The 18,842-nt window shown below is 48.8% G+C and overlaps 1 protein-coding gene across 1 annotated transcript in view; it reads left to right on the top strand.

Moving 5' to 3' along the window:
* MDGA1 (MAM domain containing glycosylphosphatidylinositol anchor 1) overlaps positions 1-16,064 on the top strand; it is a 142,022-nt gene extending 125,958 nt beyond the window's left edge. The window contains exons 15-17 of the mRNA XM_010581138.1: positions 13,101-13,231; positions 14,223-14,331; positions 15,660-16,064. Coding sequence (XP_010579440.1) covers positions 13,101-13,231; positions 14,223-14,331; positions 15,660-15,751 — 332 coding nt within the window. The 3' untranslated portion in view covers positions 15,752-16,064. The remainder of the gene's footprint in view (positions 1-13,100; positions 13,232-14,222; positions 14,332-15,659) is intronic.
* The last annotated feature ends 2,778 nt before the right edge of the window (positions 16,065-18,842 follow it).

The raw sequence follows: 18,842 nt of genomic DNA on the forward strand, positions 1-18,842 counted from the left end.
TGCCCGCTGCTGGATGCTCTTGCAGACCCTGCAGCAAGAGATGCCTTCATGGTCAGACCACAGGAGGAAGGTTGCTCAGAGGGACGAGGAAATTTCAGCCACAGTGGGTTTAGCTTTTTGTTTGGCCATTATGGTCCCCATGGTACCCAGTGATTGCTAACACTATAGCCCCCTAGCTTGTGAACCAGTGACTGTGCTCATGGGGAAAACACTTGGGTCAAAAAGTTTACTTGCTCCCAGGGGTACCTACATAAAAGCAGTGATGTAGGATGTACCAAAGCAGCATTTTTTTAGCCTCCTTCTGATTTGAGAGCTCACTGGTAGACCCTTTTCAAACTATATCTGCTGTGTTTCTAATAGCAGTAGTCACTGCACACAGGCTTACAATGAGATATGGCCTCAGAGAGGGGAGAAGGCAAAGACCGCACCTTGCCCTGGGGTACCTCCCAATATGGGACTGTTCAGCTGCTTCCTGCAGTGAAACTGGCAAGTCCTGGGCTTCACGAGCTGGGCATGATTGAATGCAATGTCTGAAGACCCTGCTCTTGGCTTGCAATTTTTGTACTTTGAGCCTCCTTTCTGCAATAGCAGTGTCATGGTCTTACCTTGGCCAGTTCCTCTCCCAGAAATCAGGGAACAGGCTTATTTTCTGGCATGTGTCCAGCATCTGTGAAACTCATGAAGAGTTAAAGATGCTGTTGTTCCAGCTTAGTGATGACACAGACTTTATCTGACCACCCCAGCTAAGTCTAGCCTATGTATAATCAGGGTGGGAAGCTTCCAATGAAATTGTAAACTACTCACTGCTCTACAGCTCTACAGCTTCTTGAGGAGGGGAAGTGGAGAGGGAGGTGCTGATCTCTTCTCCCTGGTATACAGTGACAGGACACGTGGGAATGGTTCAAAGCTGCATTAGGGGAGGATCAGACTAGATATTAGGAAACATTTGTCTACTGAGAGGGTGGTCAGACACTGGAACGGGCTTCCTGGAGAGGTGATCGAGGTGGTCAGGCAGTTGGACTAGATGATGATTGTAGGTCCCTTCCAACTGAACTATTCTATTCTATTATACTGTGAGGAACAGTGCTTGGGACTGATTAAGAGGGACTTTTGTTCTGAATCACTAGAAACAGTAAGACCTGATCAGATCACTTGCCACAGCATCCAAGTTCAAGAAAGCCATAAGCTGTTTCACAGGGGTAATTGGGTTGTAGGCAGGCCACTTACACTGGTGGTGTCACCACTGACGCCCTCCTGCTGAGTAGGAAACACAGATCTGGAAGGCCTGCCAAACTGAATTGCTGCTTTACTTCTTCAACTCAGATAATGCAACCAGTGCAAAGGTGTGTTTGAGAGGTCGCGATGGATGATCACATACAGGAGCAAGTGTTAGAATGGATGCCATGTGGCTGCATCTTGTTTCTGACAAGTGACAGTAGTCAGAGCTGTCAGGCCACACAGATTGATAGGTACAAGCTATGACAATGTAAAAGCAATTTGAACCATGAAGGTGTCCTTTTTGTAAGATTCAACATTGTAGCTCCCTCCTCCCTACCCAAACCTTGTTTATGAACACAGCACCCTGCTATTGCACACAGCTATACAGGTGGCACCCTGGAGGTAGCTGCATTCTGTTGGATATATAAAGTTTGCCTTACATACAGATGCATCTTTCATGAAATCCATGCCATTATCTCCAGTGCAATAACTCTACACAGTAGAGATTACATCACTGGATTGATTGAGGGGAGGCTGATTTTCCTAATGAGTAGGATTCACTTCCCTCTAGGCTCTTGAAAACAAGTTGCAGTTAGAGTTAAGTGAACAGTTGTAATGAAAAAAATTATTAAATTTTTTTAATACTCTTTCCACTTATTCAGATGGGTTCTTGGCTTTACTCATTCCTCCATCAATAGATGTGTATTTGACTAATGTTTTGTGCAGACATCCAGCAGCTTCCTGAGGGCTATGGTATGGACCCTTTGGATAGACTGTGCTCTTCTGGTAGTATCTGCTTTGGTTTTTGGGAAGTTAGTCAATTACCATGAGCAAGGATCATAAATACCTGGCAAAATAACCACATGTTTGTGGTTCAAGCTCTGTAGGTTCAATACAGTGGCTCTGAACCAAAGACCACTGAAATTGTTTTCCTAAAGGCTTCAGTGAACTTTGGGTTAGAGCCATAGATTTAAAGATTATTAAGACCAAATGGGACCAATACATCATCTAATCAAACTTCCTGCATAACCAAGGGCAGAGGACTCCCTTCAGTTACTCTTGCTGGAGCCCAATAAATACTATGTGTCTACACCTTCATTTGATGTTTACTTACAAAGACCACCAACAGCATGCTTGACACGGCTTGCAGGTGTGGGACTGAATCATCCCTAAGCCAAAGAGCTTGGCATGTAAAGCTGAAGAAAACGTGGAGAGGAGGGAAAGGTGTTCAGATGTGGATTGGCTATGTGTCATTTTTATTCCATGAATGACATGTCTTCATGTTGATGCAGGCATTCTGCTTAGTACCTTGAATCTGGGTGCACTGATCCCCACCTTTCCTTGCCCCTCACTAAAAGTGCATCACTGAATCAAGTTCCCAGTGCAGATAGCCACTGAACCGTTGCCTTTTTCAAAAGTCCTCCTCTTCTGTCTTATCAGTCATAATCTGAGCACATTCCTGCTGCAGAATTTGTTGAGAACGTTGTCAGAGGCACAGGTTGCTGACACCAATTCATTTGCTCCTGCTCACCTGATTTGAGTCACTGTTACTCTCTGGTGGGAAGCTTCTATGATTCCCCCCTCCCTTGCTCCAGGCTCTCAACAAAGCATCTTTCCATTCAGACTTGGCTTACAGCAGCAGCAGCCACCTTGCGCAAAGTTGAGTAGCTGTAAGGATATATTGCAACCTGATTGTCTCCTGAGACATCAGGTGTTGCATCAATTATTCAGACCCTGAAATTGTTAGATACAAAACTTAACAGACACTTAAGAGGAAACAGGAGCTCACAGTGCATATCCAGCTACTTCTTTAGCACTCCCAGGTCACTCTTCTGTTCTCTCCATGGACCATTAACTATTTCACCAGTGCCATAATTGTACAAGTGGAGACTGAACCTGGTTATTCCAGGTGCACATCTGGAGACCCCCCTGGGTGCTCTGACAGGATAAAGGCTGGGGGGAGTTTGTGGGCAGAGTTCATAACTATCTTGCACTACTTGTGCAACCATCCCAATCTGTTCTTGAACTTCAACAAGACATGATTTGGTACCATGTATTGAAATGCTTCCCAGAAGATCAAAAAATGCTCAACAAGTATCGGTCATCACCATTACTTCCAGGAGTGACTGCCTCTTCCAAAGAGAGCTCTGCAGGGATGACAGACACCCCAGCACTTGAACTGAAGAAGTTTGCAGATCCAGGCTGGGAGTCTCACTGTCTCAGCCAGTCCCCTGGGAACTTTCTGGTGAAAGCACAGCCAGGCATGAAATGGGAAAGGAGTGTCTTGCTATAATGCATCCTGCCTCAAAGCTGGGAACACAGTCTAACAGCTTTCCTGTAGCGAACCACTTCCCAGGCCTGAAACATTCACCTCTCATGTCTCCTTGGGTCAGGCAGAGGAGGAGGCCAGAGAACAGATTATGAGTGGTATCTTCAGTTCAACAGGAAGAATACGTGATCTCAGCTGCTCATTCCTGCTGTCTTGCTGGCTTCAGCATCACACTAAAACAGCCCATCTGCTCCAAGCCCTGCAGCCGTGCAGCTGCCCTGTGCTTGGCTCCCAGGACTGAGAGACCACAGACTGGGTCATGATGGGGAAATAGGTTGTTAATAGGGATAGAGAAGAGACGGGCAAAGTCTTCCTCAGCATAAGTACAACTGCTTCTGCAGGGTTCTTGTCAGGAACCCTTCCACACACACCACTTGTATTTTGGGGGCTCTGGGAGGCTCCCTCCTGTCTGGCTGAGATCTTTGCAAAGCCTTCCCACAGAAGGGAGGCAGGCAGACTCCCCCTGTCTGGCTGTTGTGCTCTTTTAAACCTGGCAGAGTCTATGAAGCAGACTTCGGTTTCAGCTCATCTGAGAGAGCTGAGTACAGTGCATGCTCTCAGTCTGAGAGCTGAGCACATGAATTGCTCAAAGGACCCAGCTGTCTCTGGTGGCAAAGATGAAAGGGTCTGTTATCAAAGCTGGGAGAAGAGAGAGCATTTGCCTGGAGGCATCTGGGCATGTCACGAAACAGAGGGTGAACAAGGAGTAAGCAGACCTCACCGCAACTATGTTTCGCTCCGCTTCTTGAGTCTGCAAAATTGGTGGGAATAGTTGCCTATGCATGGCAACTTCTTGCTAGGTTCCTTGTACTCCCATTTTCCCTCAGGCTGGCCTCTCCTCCCTAAGGTAGTACCCAGCACTTCTGGAGACCACCAGCTACAGCAACACTAAGAGGGAAGGAGCTGCCTGGCTGCCTCAGACTGCTTGATTCCAGAAAACATCAGAGGGGAAGAAAGATGAGCTGCTGCAGGTCGCTTACTTGAGGCACAGAGCAAGTGTAATGATCTTGACTGTGGGCTGGCCAGCACTGCTGCCTACAGAGGCTCTTCTTCACAGCTGCTCCACCAGACTAGGTCTCAAGCCCTGCCTTGGACATGGTCTTTGTAATGAGAAGCCATGATCTGGCATTTACCCTCTGTAGGGCCTTAGGACCATAATCAAGACAGTCCATTCTGGGGTTTGAGATTAATTTAGATCCTGTAATCTACAGTGGTCAACTTTAGGAGAGCGGTGAGTGATGCAGGCTGCCAGGTGAGAAGAGAGAGGTTGGTGTGTCTGACAAAGACCAACACTGGCTGTCTTCCTACTCAGGACAAACAGGAGTCTGACCCTACCAAATCATCCTCTGGGCCTCCTTTGGAGCCCTGTCTGGACATAATCAAGCCCCTGTGCAGGTGGTGTTGCTGGCAGCTGAAGCTAGGGCCAGCCCCGCTTCCCCATCGCATGCCCCCTAAAGGCTAATTCATATGCCTTCTGTCCCCCTGTCCCACATGCCTACCAGAAATGGTGCAGAAATAGTCCCACAATTGCTTATTAAATTAAGAGAAAGATGGTGCTGTGTTTGGAATGATTAGGGCTACAATAAAGGCAGCGGGGCTGGGCTGTTTTGCTGCCCACAGAACCTGTCTGCCTTGCACTGGGGGAGTCAGGGCTTTGTGGGTGCATCCCCACCAGCACATCCCATCCTGCTTGCCAGGAGCTGCACAGAGATACGAAGGCAGTGGCGGCGTCCATTTCAGTGGTGAGCACCTGGGGCTCCCTCTGCCCTGCCTGGGGCCAAGCCAGAGGCAGTGCTGGGCATGTACACAGCTGTGGCCCTGACAAGTGACCAGCTCTGAACTTACCCCTGAATCACCCTTTCCCTGACCAGACACTTTGTACCTTTATACCTTTATATCTTTCTTCCCAACAGAATTTCACTGACAAGAGGGTTTTTTTTCTGTTAAACACACAAAATCAAGTATTTGGTCTCTCTAGTTTATCTATTCAAGCTCAGCAAGGAATGCGACACTGCTGTATGAGAAGGGTCTGTTTCTGCCTGCTCTGCATTTACATAGATTGTATTGTTGCACTTTGCTGGGCTGTAAACAAGCATGCATCCAGCTGAGAGAGTGGTAGGCACCATCCTGCCTGCTTGCCTAGGCAGGAGGTCTCCGGGAGGTGTGGGGAAACTGAGGACCTGGTCACTACTAGACTGAGCGTCTGGACTGAAGGCAAGTGGGACCATGGCTCGGCAGGTGGGAAGCTGCTGCTAGCCTGATCCCATGGTCAGATCTGCTGTGAATTGCCATGGTGACTTCTGCGCCGGCCGTGGGCAGGCGCTGTGCAGCATGGCAGCGCGGTGAGCTGGCACATGGGAGCAGAGCTGCTGTTTGTGGCAGCTTTCAGGGGCTGTGAAAACACAGCTGGGCTTGGGGCTGAGAGTCAGACACCCCATCTGTCCTGTAGGGAAGGACATAGTCTGTCCACATTGCCCCCTGCAAAATGTTTAAGTATGGGAAAGGGATGTGCTTAAGCAAGACAGTATAATGAGTTGGATATGAAGTTGGCGAAAAGCCCAAGGACTCCCGATTCTTGCCTTTTAAATGCCAGACTCTGTACCCTCCCTCTACCCTGTTCTGACTGCATATTGGATGGGCCTTTGTTCTTCTGAGTTAGCATAAATTTAACGTTATGGAGCATGGAAATTCTTTTCTTCCTTTTTTAAATTCCTTAAACCACATCCTGTTGTCCACACACAGAAAGCCTGTTACTGGTCACAAACAACCTCTGAGGGAATTTTTCATGAAAAAGGGTGGCAGGATTTTTTTCCATACACATAGCATCAAAGATGGAAGTCTTGCATCATTCATCTTTCCATGCTAACACTTTCTCTAATTAGACTGTGGATCAAATGAGCAAAGGAGCTCAAGCAAAGCTCCATTGCAAGTCTGCTCCTGTCATATCACCATCTGCTCTCTGTGTACACAGACAGGTGGGGATGTGCTGGAGAGAAGGAGCTGTAGCTGTAGTTTGCCTGCCTTCCTCACGTTAGCACTTGTATTCCTCATCACAAGGCAGGCATGACCAGACCGTTGCATTTACCCCACTGCCTGCATGCCCCAGGTCCCCCTGCCCAGCATGTCTTCCCCCGGGGTCCAGCCACATGTCTGCTTTGCCTCTTTACAGTGCAGTGTTGTTGCTTCTCTGCTGGTCCATTCCCTCCATCCCAAAATTCATATGCATGCCAGACAGGTCAGATAGTGATGGTTCATAGATCAATCTGTGCAATTGGCTTTGCCATGTCAGGGGATATTGCTTCAAGCCCATCCTCATCTGATGGTGGTTTAGGAGGTCAGGGGTGGAAATGTGTTTGCTTCTTTGATTTTTTAAATCCAGACTAAAATCCAAAGAAAATTCCCTGTAACCAGATATAAGTAATTTTCACAGGTTTGCTGTAGGGGAAACATGGCCAATCAAAATGTACCATATTGCTGTTTATATCCCCAGAAAGTCCCAGCTACAGCAGGGAACTGGAAGCTTTGATTCCCTTGATCCCTTTCACTATAGCCTCCCCACCATAATGAAGCAGCTAGAGAGTGTCCCATAGCAATTAGCTAGCCTGTGGCACAGCACTGAACATGCTCAGTGCCTCTCTAAAGCTGATAGGGATGCCTCATGAGTATAGGTGGGATAGTGGTGCTTTCCAAACTCTGACCAAGACTCCGTTTTCTCACTATGGATGAGCTCTCTTAACCCTCCCACTCTAGAGTTACTAAAGTGGTGGCTGCAGGAAGGGGTCTCTGTAGTGACCTAGTGACTGGACACAGGGAATCCTGCACACCAAGTTGAGATCAGTTAGACATGTAGAGATAAAGTTCTCTGTAACCAGGAGTGGAAAGCAGAGAGGCTTTAATTGTCTTACTCTGCAGATGTTAATGTATGAAGCATCATTAGAGACTGTGAAAGAGTAAATACATCTTATCATGGCACAAAGACAACTTACATTCCTAGAAACTATGAGTCAGTACAAGCTGATATTATTTCTCCATCTCTGTCTGTGCTATGACTATTTTTCCACCCTCTGCTTCCTCGCTTTCAGAGCAGTAACTTTCCTCCACAGCACTGTGACTGAGAACACCAGCCTGACACTGACTGCTATTCATTAACATCCATTTAAATGCAAGAGGGGGAGAGACCTGTGTTTGTTGTGGGGATTATGAACAGTAATAGATTCTTTCTGGGGACTGTCATTCGCTCCTGGGATTTGCCTGTACTAAGCTTTGGGCTTTTAGTTTGTGATCAGTGGTGTTAAAACTAAACCACACTTAAGAAAGTGCTCAGAGCCCCTGTTAGAAAGGTAAGAGCTCTTTTCTCCCTGTCCTGGTTTTAGCCCTCATATTGGGTCTCCAGGTGATCTGCCAGGTTATACAAGGTCCGAGTCCTCTCCACACCGTGTATCCACTGGACATCTCTTGCCATGAATCAGTTTCTTCTGAGCTCAGTCTGTCTTGCCTGCAGTTGAAATGCCACGGGATTCCCAGTTGGGTGCCAAACCTAAACTGGAGCTGCAGCCAGGATTTCTCATGGATAGCTGATCTCGTGCAATTGCCCTGTGCTGGAGCAGGAATCCTGCAGGAGCGCAGCAGGGAGTCGCAGTGAGACCAGGCTACACATGAGCCTGCTGCCAGCCCAGCTCCTGGCTGTGGATCCCGACAGCCTTCCCTACCCATCCCACGGAGCTCTGCTGCACTTGGCACAGCACCCCGTCTCTCAGTGTGCACCGTCTTCCTCCCTTTACTTCCTAGCTGCTCTGGCTGCCTGCCTTCCATCTGAGTCATGTAAACTAAGCTGTGCCTCAGCCTTTCCCCACCCCATCACCCCACATTAAGGCCCCCCAGCTGCCCCACAGAGAGCTCTTGAGGAAACCTCTACCTTCTCTGCCATCCTGCATGGACTGTGCCCATGGCCCTGCCCTTACAGACCCTGCCTCCCTCCCAATGCTGCCTGTGCCAGCTCTTCTGGATCTACATTGCTATTCAATGCAACAGTAAAGTCCCCATCCTGTGGAAACTGAGAGAAGACCTTTTCTTATTGTAAGAAGGTAACATTTAAAGGCATCCCTTGGGCTACCCTATCTGGCAGCCCAGCTGGTGCTCTTTTGTGTGAGTGCCACTCTTTTGAAATGCCAGCTCTGGTCTTAAAGGCAGCCAGCAGAAGGTAGGCTCACTCTCCCTATAATTGATTCCTCATTACTTGTCAACGGCCTTTATTCTCCCTTTTGATTGGGAAGAAGGAATAATACAGATTACAAGACAAATGCAAAGATTACCTTGTATGGGGAGAGGTAACAACAGGATTGCTGGTGTTCTGGGACTTCCCTTGTGTTTGCCTGTCTCTGGTCAGCTGAAGAGATTTAGCAGCAGATAGATGTCCTGTCTTTGTGTGTGCCTCACCAGCAGGTGCCCTTAGGAAACGCCAGACACATCAGATGAGGGAGATGGGGAAGGGGTGACGACAACAGAAATAGGTAACAAAACTGGCCAGCTGGATTTGGACTCTGATACAGAAAACTAGGCATGATTATAGTATAAAACCAGGCAAAAGGGGTGGCTGCAACAGCTGGTGCTGGAGAACGTCCCAGATGGGCCTTTCACATCTCCACTGATGGAGGCATGGGGGTTGGAGAGCAGGTCCAACGTTGATTCTTCAGTTTATGACCACTGGAAAGGCAGAAGAGCTCAGGTACTTCTGTTCTCTAGTGTCTTCTTGCTCAGCTCTCATAAAACGTTTGCTATGTTTCCAAGTTCCCCTCTAAGTAAGTGAATGTTATTATCCTTCTTGATTATCGTCATCATATCATGTCAGCAGATGAAAGCAGGTAAAAGCAGTTTGCTAAGGACCACGTGGCAAGTCAGTTCACAGCTCTGAATGGACTCCTCACACCCCACACATGCGCGGACCATGCATTGGCCACCTCTGGCAAAGTGGAATTTGGAAATATAGTTTGTGCTTTAGGAGGGGCACCTTACAAGCATCAGGTGGCTGGTTTGGTCTGAACTTGTGTGACATGCTGAAAGCTACACAGGGAGTGAAGATTGTTAATAAGGCATGAGATAGGTATTGCTGGATTGCATGGAGGTGGGTGTTGGCAGGTGTGAATTCACCAGAGGTCAGGAGCTGTGGATGTCAATATCTACATAGTCTCCACCTCCCTTTTTAGCCTGGGGCTTAATCTATGGATTTTCATGACTGTAAGTGGGATCCTGGAACAACATCTGATTTCAGGACAGTCGGCTGAACCCAAAGCTTTCCATTGGAAAACACAAAGGCCCACAGCACTTGTACCACTACACAGTTGACTTTGGGGGCTAGACTGAAAAATGGAGATAAAGAAGCTCTGAGCAATTGGAAAGTTGACTTGGAGCTTTCTGTAGTTCAGGACTGCAATGTTTTATGGCTCTGCCTGGAGCTCAGATCTGAAGGTTCATTTCCAAGTACCTCCATCACAGGCTACATGTCCTTAAACTTGACTGGCAGCCTGTGGCAGACTGACACATGGTAAAAGGGAATAAAGTAGAAGACCTGCACAATCTTTAACATCTGCAACACTGTGGACCCAGTTCAGATGGGATAGAGGCTTCATCCCTGTTTAGTTTGAAGTCCTGGAGTCTCTGCCATGCCTCCCAAAAGCACATTCCCAATGACAGCATTACTGGGAAAGGGAGGTATTGTGGTTCTTTCCCAGCCTCAGCGAGGCTGTGTAACTTAGCAGCAATTGCAGGTAGGGCTATGAGATCTGACTCCCCTTCACAACTCTGACTGATTTGTAAGATGGTCGTGGGCATGCTGTTCGTCTGTTTTGACCTTCAGTTTTCCATGTGTAGACAAGGGTGGTGAAACACCACATGTTGTGGCAAATAAAGGAGCTTCCTTTCCAATTGCAAACCGTTTGAAGAATGCCTGCTTGTATTCAGTATTGTTCTTTTAGGGAATTCGTGGGCCAAAAGGTTGAAACTTTTTTCCTGATGCTGCAAGGACATGGAGTTGTCAGCCAGGATATGCTCAGGCTTGGTTTGGGTTTAGGCCAGGCATTCACAGCCAGTGCTTTGGGGGCACTAATTTGCATTCCAGATGCGTCTCTCGGTCTCCTTCTCTCTCGCCTTCGCTTTTTTCCTAGGGCATCAAAGTTCATTTGCTGCCTGATTTGTCCCAGTGCTGGCTACTCAGCCAGGCTCTTGCGCAGCAGATCCTAGCTGCAAGTCCCCAAATGAGGGTAGAATAGACAACAGTTGTTTTTAATCCTTGCTTGCTAGCAGCTTCATATTAATTCTTCATTCACTCTCAAAACCTCACCTCACCAGCTCTGGTGTCTGTAATTAGCTGCTCTGAACACACTCCTGTTCACATTGATCTATGGGGTTATGTTTGGCCAAGGGCCTCCATGAGGGCTAGGTATCCTACTTAGAGAGACTTTCCCTGGTAGGAAGCTCCTGAGGGCAGGGAGGACACCAAGAAACCAGTGGCTCAAAGCTGGTTTTGCCAGAGGTTCCTGTAGTGATTTCTCTCGTCCTTGGCACCATGTTTCCAGGAGAGAGATCCCACTCACCTACCTCTGTCTCCCCAAGGTTGTGCAGTGCCAGGTGGTCTCAACAGAGAGAGAAACAAGTTATTTCACTCCTTATCTTGGGTTGTGGTGTGCATCCCAAACTGGATACCACCGGGGAAGGGAATTGGATACACCCTCCCTGTCCTTCATCTAGTTTTCTCAGCTAGCCTTTGTGCTAACACTGAATATTTCCAGGCAATAACATGCCTCTCTTTCTTCGCTTCACTAAATTATACACATATTTCATTCTTTTAACCTTTTCTTGTAAGTCAGCCACTTAGAATCTAAACATTTCATCATCTTTATTATGCATCTCTGAACTCCCTGTGATGTATCTCTCGCTTTCTGACAGCCAGGAGCTTGACAGGGGTACTTCCAGGCCCTTGTCCTTCACACAGTGCCCCCAAGGTTGATGCGCCAAGAATGAAGCATTTCAGGGGATCACGTAGAAGGGAGATTATATAGGAAAGTCTCTTTTCCTGTCTCTTCCCCTGACTTCTTGCTGCTGCCTCTCAGAAGGGCATGCTCAGACAGGAATGTAGCATCCCAAGCGCCAACAGACTATGGACGTATAAGTAAGGGTTATTATTGCCTCTCTGCTCGCAGGTGTAATATGTCTGTGTATGGAGACTAGAAACACTGATGAACAACAGCATGACTAGAGTTGTGATTATTTTTTGGTTCACCAGCTGAATTGGAAAAAAAAAAGGAAGAATGTTTCAGGTCAGCCCTGAGTGAATGTTTAAAAATGTTTTTTCACTGGAACAAAAAAGGAAAAAAAGTAATCTGAGGAGATTACTGAAAAGATGCTGCAGGAAGACACACTGAGATGGTTTCATTTGCGGATGGAGGGTAGGGGGCTATGACACTGTTTTCAAAGTGAGAACTGGAAATGCTTTAAGATTTCTTGGCTACGGTTTTGGTTTAATGGCAGGTGAAAGCTTTTGGGAATTGCTTTGTTTGAAAGAACTTGAAGTGGGTCTTGATTCACAGGGTCTTTGCGTCCCTCTGAAAACATGGGGCTGGGCTGAAACAGGCAATGTGGCACAGGCAATGCCACCCAGTGCTAGCAAAGAATGGCTGCTTGCTCCAAGGCTGCTTTCAGGACAAGTGGCATCTGAGGACACAGGTTTATCTTTCTGCAGCTGATGGCCAGGGAGAGGGCTGTAAGCTGCATAGCATATGTCAGGTGTTAGTGGTGAACAGGGAGAGGCAAACATGGGTCATGGGCTCTCCAGTTCAAGTGGGATGTAGAGAAACTGGTGTGGGTCCAACAGAGGGGCATCAGAATGGTCAAGGGCCAGGAGCAGAAGTCATGGGGAAGAGAGGTTGAGGGAACTGGACTTGCTCAGTCTGGCAAAGAGGAGGCTGTTATCAGCCCTTGGCCCCCAACAGTTTGAAGGGCAATTTCAAAGATAATGGAGCCAAAATCTCATCAATTAGTATTAGACAATGTAATAGGGAACAGCAGCCACAACTGGTAGCACTGGAGGTTCATATCGGACATTAGGAAAAGTTGATTTTGTCAGGGAATTTCAAAACTTGGCCAGGCAAAACCATGCTGCCCTAATGTAGAGCTGGAGACAGCTTCAAGCTGGAGGTTGGATGGGATGCCTCTGGAGGTCCCTTGCAGCTAGCATTTCTGCCACACCCTTCTTGTGCCACCCCAGCCATGCTACAGACTGCTTCTTCCTCTTACTGTCCTCTTTGTATTCATCTGCATCTGTGTCCTCCTCTGAATAGCCCAGACGGATGAAAGATTGCCAGTGACATTTGCCTGTCAATCCTGGAGAAAGCTGGATCCCTCCAGAGGTTACCGCTGGGGCTCTGCAGGCTGTCCCTGGGCTGGCTGGGGCATACAGCTGTGGCTTGAGGCTGAGCCCCAGAGCTATGCTGGGGGCCAGGCCAGCAGGCAGGGTTGCCTGCCTGCCCCCGCATGCCAGCACCCGGTTTCTCTCTTACAGGCTCCTTGAACCTGCTAGTTCGCGTGCGGAACAAGCGAGCCATCGACACCCAGGTCTGGTCGCTCAGTGGGAACCGGGGGAACATGTGGCAGCAAGCACACGTGCCCATCAACCCACCCGGACCCTTCCAGGTAAGTCAGGTCCACAGCCAAGGAGCCACCTGCCACCTGTCCTGTCCATGTGCCATGGGCTGTAGGAGACTTCCCAGCAGACATCTGCCTCCGTGGCACAGGGGCTGGTCAGGCACAGGGAGGGCACTGGGAACTCTCTACCCCCCAGGCTCACTGGGGCAAGGCAAGAGCTTGGTAGATGCACAGAAATCAAATCCACTTCTCTCTGAATCCATCCAACGTTATGTGCAAGCATCAGTTTGGCAGTATAAATTTTCTGATTATTGCTGGTCTGGAAACTGCTTGTCAGAGAGCTCCTTCTGGTACCAGGTCTGTGTGACAGGTCTCTTGGAGTTGAGCAGTTGGGGGGTGCTGGCCTGCTGGTGTAAACTGACTTTGAGTGCTAGAAGTTTCTTCTAGCATGTGCTGCAAGAGCCCACCCCCACTGTCCCCCTGGTTTAGGACTGTAGGACAGCTTGTGAATATGAACAGGGCACTCTGTATCTGCTCATTGAGTTGTTTATGTGTACCCAGGAAGTGGGCTGCTTTGTTACTGGATGTTTTATCGCTGATGGTTTTGCCCAACATGCTACTTTGCTGTTGTAGGGTTGTTTGTGAGAGCTGGGTCTGTGCAGGCTAGTAAGTTGTGGCACTGTAGCAAAATGCTCAGCATGCTTTTGGGTGCTTTACAATAATAAATAAGAATTTAGTTACTCTTGCAAGCACTGTTCATTATTGGTTGGCTTGTTAGTGCAGCACACTTAATAAAGTAGAGCTCTATATACTCATTTATTACTCTACAGATGCTTAGCACACGGGGTTGGTCCCGTAAGCAGTGGGGTCTGGCTCTCCAGATCCTATGAGTACTGGAAAAACAGGGAGGAATCATTCACTTGGGGACCTGATAAGATCTGGTGTGTGCCCTGCTCACCTCTGCAGAGCCCCACAGCGCGGGAAGGGTCCTCCACAACTGCAGCCTCACACTGGGCTCTGTCCCATGCTCTGCTTTCAGATCATCTTCGAAGGTGTCCGGGGCACGAGCTACGAGGGGGACATTGCCATTGATGACGTCACTCTGAAAAAGGGGGACTGTCCAAGGAAGCCAATTGGACCGAATAAGGGTGAGAGTATGCACGCTTCAGAGGAAAACAAGTTGTTGGGAGCGCATACACGAATGCTTGTGCTAGGGATGCGCAGCTAATTTCAGAGCACATTGACATGTTGGTGGGACTCAAGAAGATGGTTGGCTCCATCAGCAGAAGTCAGCAGAGAGGCTGTCAGACTCTTGAACTTGTTCTTTACAGTCATGAGTTAGCAAGAGCTTAGAGGAACAACCAGATCCTGTAGGGACTGTGCTGCCAGACACCAGTGTGTTGAAGTCTGCACCAGTATGTTGAGTTGGGGGTGTCATCCCCAAGCAGCTAAAGGCTTCTGCAATATCTCATTTCCTGGAAACCCTAGGTATGGGAGCTTTGGAAAGGGAAAGACCTTCTTCAGGCTCTAATGGCCTCTGCAACATTAAGTCCGTCCTTCTCCAGGAAAAAAAATCTGCCTTTTGGGGCATGGAGCCAGGGAGGGCTGGGCTTCTTCCCATTGACCTCTGAGCAGAGAGGCACCGGCAAACAGGGTATTGTACATTCAGGATGGAAGCAAGCTACCCGAGCTGCATATCACCTCCCTCCTGATCCTGACAGTGAGTTCTTGAGCTAAATCCCAGCAGCCCCTTTCCAGTCCATCCACATCACCCTGGTGCCAGCATTTGCAGAAATGGAGACAACCTCACGCTCACTGAGGTGCACTGTAGGTTGAAGCCATAGCAAGTTGCATAAGCAGTAAGTAGGCCTTAGTCCTTGGGTGGGAATCACTGGTGTGCCTCATGCCTTAGTCCTGCCTGTGCCCGCGATAACATACCTCAGGTGGGCAGGAGAGCAGATGTTCAGAGGATGCAAACTAGAACCAGACAGGCACTTGCGAACAAGGTTCAATTTGTCGTATTTATTTTTGAAGGAAAAAAACTTGTTGAGGAAGAGTCACTTTTAGCAATTTTTTTAACTCCAAAGGTGAAGGGGGAAACAAAACATAAAAAAAGTCAGAACACCCTAAAAATTTCAAAATTTCAGGTGCAGTTAAAGGTCTGTTTCAGGCTAGGATGGCCAAGCTGTAACCAAAACACAAGCAGAACCTCTTGTTTGACTCAAGTTGAATCTTCTGGGGAAGAAAGGAAGGTTGGATTGCAAAAGTAACTAAGATTCAACCTTTTCTTCTGAGTTAGAAAAGAAATAATTTGGGGAAGCCTTGAGAATGTCCAAGGAAAGCTAGAAAGATCTTCCAATAAATCTGGGAGGTGCTTTGTGGTTTGGGGTGGGAGGAGAGGCTAAGACACTGACTTGTTCGATGAGGTCTGGATCTGCCCCGTCACTAATTCTTTTTCTCTCTTCTCGGCTGGCAGCGGTTGCTCTTCCAGGAAGCGGTGTCCCAGCCCTGCATAGCCCTCGTCTTTGTGGCCCATTGACTTTCTTCCTTTACGTGCTGCTCAGATGATGGCAAGCGAGCCCTCCTGTCTTCGGACTGAGACATTCCTGCTCCTTCCCTACTCAGCCACCTCTGCTCCTCTTCCTCCCCTCCTCACTGGCACACCAAAGTGTCCATATGTTACCAAAGACTGACAGGCATGACCACGCAAAGGGATCTGGTTCAGAACTGGAGCACTCCTTGAGAAAGTCATAATGTCTAGAACAAAATTTAAAAATAAAGACAAAAATTTTTTAAAAGCACGTGCACGAGAGAGTGAGAGAGACAGAGAGGAAGGAAGGAAACAGAAACATACAGAAAAGAAGGAATGAAAGACAAAAAATAGGAATGAAGAAATGTGAAGAGCAAATGAAGGAGGAAAAAACCACCCCCATGTTTCCTTGGGAATGTCGGACAGGGCTTCCTCAGGGAAGTGGGAACTTGTTTTAAACAAACAAACAAAAATATATTAAAGCACAAATTTCTACTGGAACAGTTACCTTCTTTACTGTAGAGCCCACAGCTTAGTGGATGATATACCGCAGTACTCCCCTTGTGTCCCCATGCTTTCCCGCTGGCTGGGGCAGCCCCGCTCCAGCTGCAGCTCCCTGCAGTAATGTCATCCTCGACCGTGGGGCAGCAGCCGCCCCGCGTGCCAGTGGCTGGAGCACCTTGCCTCGTGCCACATGTGCTTCAGTGTCTCCATCCATCCACATCTTCCAGGCTCTCATGTATTTAATTGCCCCCTGTGTGGTTTGCTTTGGCCTCTCCCCACCGCTCTGTGCTTCTCACTCACCAGCCTGAAGAAGATGGAGCAGGAATGGACCCATCACATGGACCACGCTGAGTGGTGGAGAAGTCCTGGATGGATCCGGCTGCAGCGTTGGCCTCTGAGCACCTCTTTCTCTCTCTCAGCACTCTTGCTGGGTGGAGAAACTATGAGAGCAGGTCAGAGCTGGAAACAGAAAGGTGTCTCTGTGGGGCTGAGGGATGGGGTGAGGTGGGGTGGGATGGTAAGGGGGGAAACAGTTGCACATTGGCTTCCCACTGCAAAAGCTGGGATGACAGTTGCCTCAGCCCTAAGCCCAGGATTGCTTCTCTGCCTCTCTTTTGTTACCTATTTATTTTGGTCTTTTATTCCATTGCTTAACTTCCCCCACCTCAAGCTTTTTGGATTGTGGGAAGAGTCAGGTATTTAAACCTTCTTCAGCCAGACAGCGGGTCCCGTGCCCATGACCCAGCCCCTGGGCCAGCAATTCAGGCAGCTCTGATACTGCCCTCATGCCTTCTGAGGCCTTTTAGCAAACACAGTATGTTAGCTGCAGAGTGGGTGAAGTGTGGTAACAGCATCGCTGCTCAAGGGAGAGGTGGCTGAATTTTGTCAGCACGTGCAGTCTCGCAGGCACTCAGCTTCCACTGCCAAAGTAGCGGGCAGAGTTGCTGAAAGGTGGAACAGGCAGGAAAGCTTGACCCAGAAGCGGGGCTCATGCTGAACTGTGGCCCTGTTTGCCACTGAGGAACAGGGATGGCGGAAATTCACCTTTTTCCTGCTGGCATCACAGAGGGTAAAGCTGGTGTCAGAACTGCAGCAGGTCTGGCCTGACCTCCTCAGGATGGAGGCACATGCTGCTCCAGATGAACCTCCAGGAGAAGGGTCTGCCCTGCACCAGCCAAGTGGGAGCTGTGATAGCCTTGTTGCAACTGGAAGCAGCTCTGGGCATGACTTATCTTCCTGCACAGGGCAGAGTTAGGCTCACAGGACTGTGAACCAGGGTTCACTAGCCTACGCCCTGGCAGTTCAGTTAAGTGGGACTCTTCCCTCTAAGGGACACCCCATCCAAACTTCATTAGCTGGGGCACCACAGATGTACAATGAGCTAGCGCTCTCACCAGAGCTCCAGTACCCATGGCTCCTTACCCATTTCTGATGAATAGATCAGCTTCTCTGAGACAACTGTGTGTGTCTAAAATCACCCGAATGTATTAGCTGCCTCTTGCATTGCTCAGCTTCCAGCAACAGCTGGTGCCTAATTTCATCCACTGGTGGAGGGGGAAAGCTCCTATTTAACTCCCAAGAGATCCAGTTTGAAGTCTTGAAACCCATCACTCTCTAGCTCCTGGAAGGGCATTCATCTGCACTCATGCTCTCTGGCCACTATCAGAGGAAGAAGGGACATCAGCTCTGAGGGACAAGGGGACCTCCTTCACAGGAGGCCTCGCAAGACAGTGAGAGGGGATGATATGGGTCTGCTTCTGTTGCTTTTCTCCACTTCCAAGAATGTGGACCATGTCTTTTCCATCTCCACTCCTCCCTCCAGACCTAGACCTTGATCACACTGCGTATTTGACTGGGAGACCTGTGGCTGTCTCCCAGGGCCAGGCAGTGTTGTGGGATGCTGACAGTGATTCTGGTTCTTGCTGTCTGTTGCCATTTTCATGGGCAGCCAGTGCCACCATCATCTTTCAGTCCTATGCTCTTCTTTTCCTCCGTGCTTGTTGGAGGCCAGAAGTCATCACCCCACTCCTTAAGAGTCCACTTTCACTCCTAGGAGAGAGACGATGCTTTCCAGGGGCCCTTGGGTGCTTCATGATGGCTCCTGATCCATCAGCAGCAAAATATTTGTGATATGTTGCTGGTTCCAGGGGTCTTCTGCTGGGCACAAGGTGAAGACAGGAGCGTTTCCCCATTGGTAAGAGAGTGCCCAGGAAAACCATCTCACCCTCTAGGCTCTGAGGCAGAGACCCTCGTGGCCTTGCTTCTACTGGCTGTTTATCCAGGGTTGCACAAACGTTTTGCTGATGTTTAGTGGGCAGCAGAGGTACTGTGTGGCTGGGGAGGTGCAGCCTGAAAGTTCAGGATCACAGACAAAGAGTTACCTGTGAGGCAAGTGTCAGCAAAGGGGCACCACAATTTTAGAAAGGGACATCTGCAGAGAGGGTGTCCATGCCCTGCTGCCAGCTCCTGTGAGGAAGGATGTAAGTGCCTCACCAAGCTGACCCACGGCGCAGGGGGCAAGAAGCCCATTGGTGGCAGTGGGTCCAGGGCAGAGCAAGCGGATCACCCCGGCCAGACACGAAGCCTTCTCCTGCTGTCAGGCATGTTGATCATCAGCTTCAGCAA

Source organism: Haliaeetus leucocephalus, unplaced genomic scaffold, assembly GCF_000737465.1.
Source record: "Haliaeetus leucocephalus isolate CR32 unplaced genomic scaffold, Haliaeetus_leucocephalus-4.0 Scaffold752, whole genome shotgun sequence".
NCBI lineage: Eukaryota > Metazoa > Chordata > Aves > Accipitriformes > Accipitridae > Haliaeetus > Haliaeetus leucocephalus.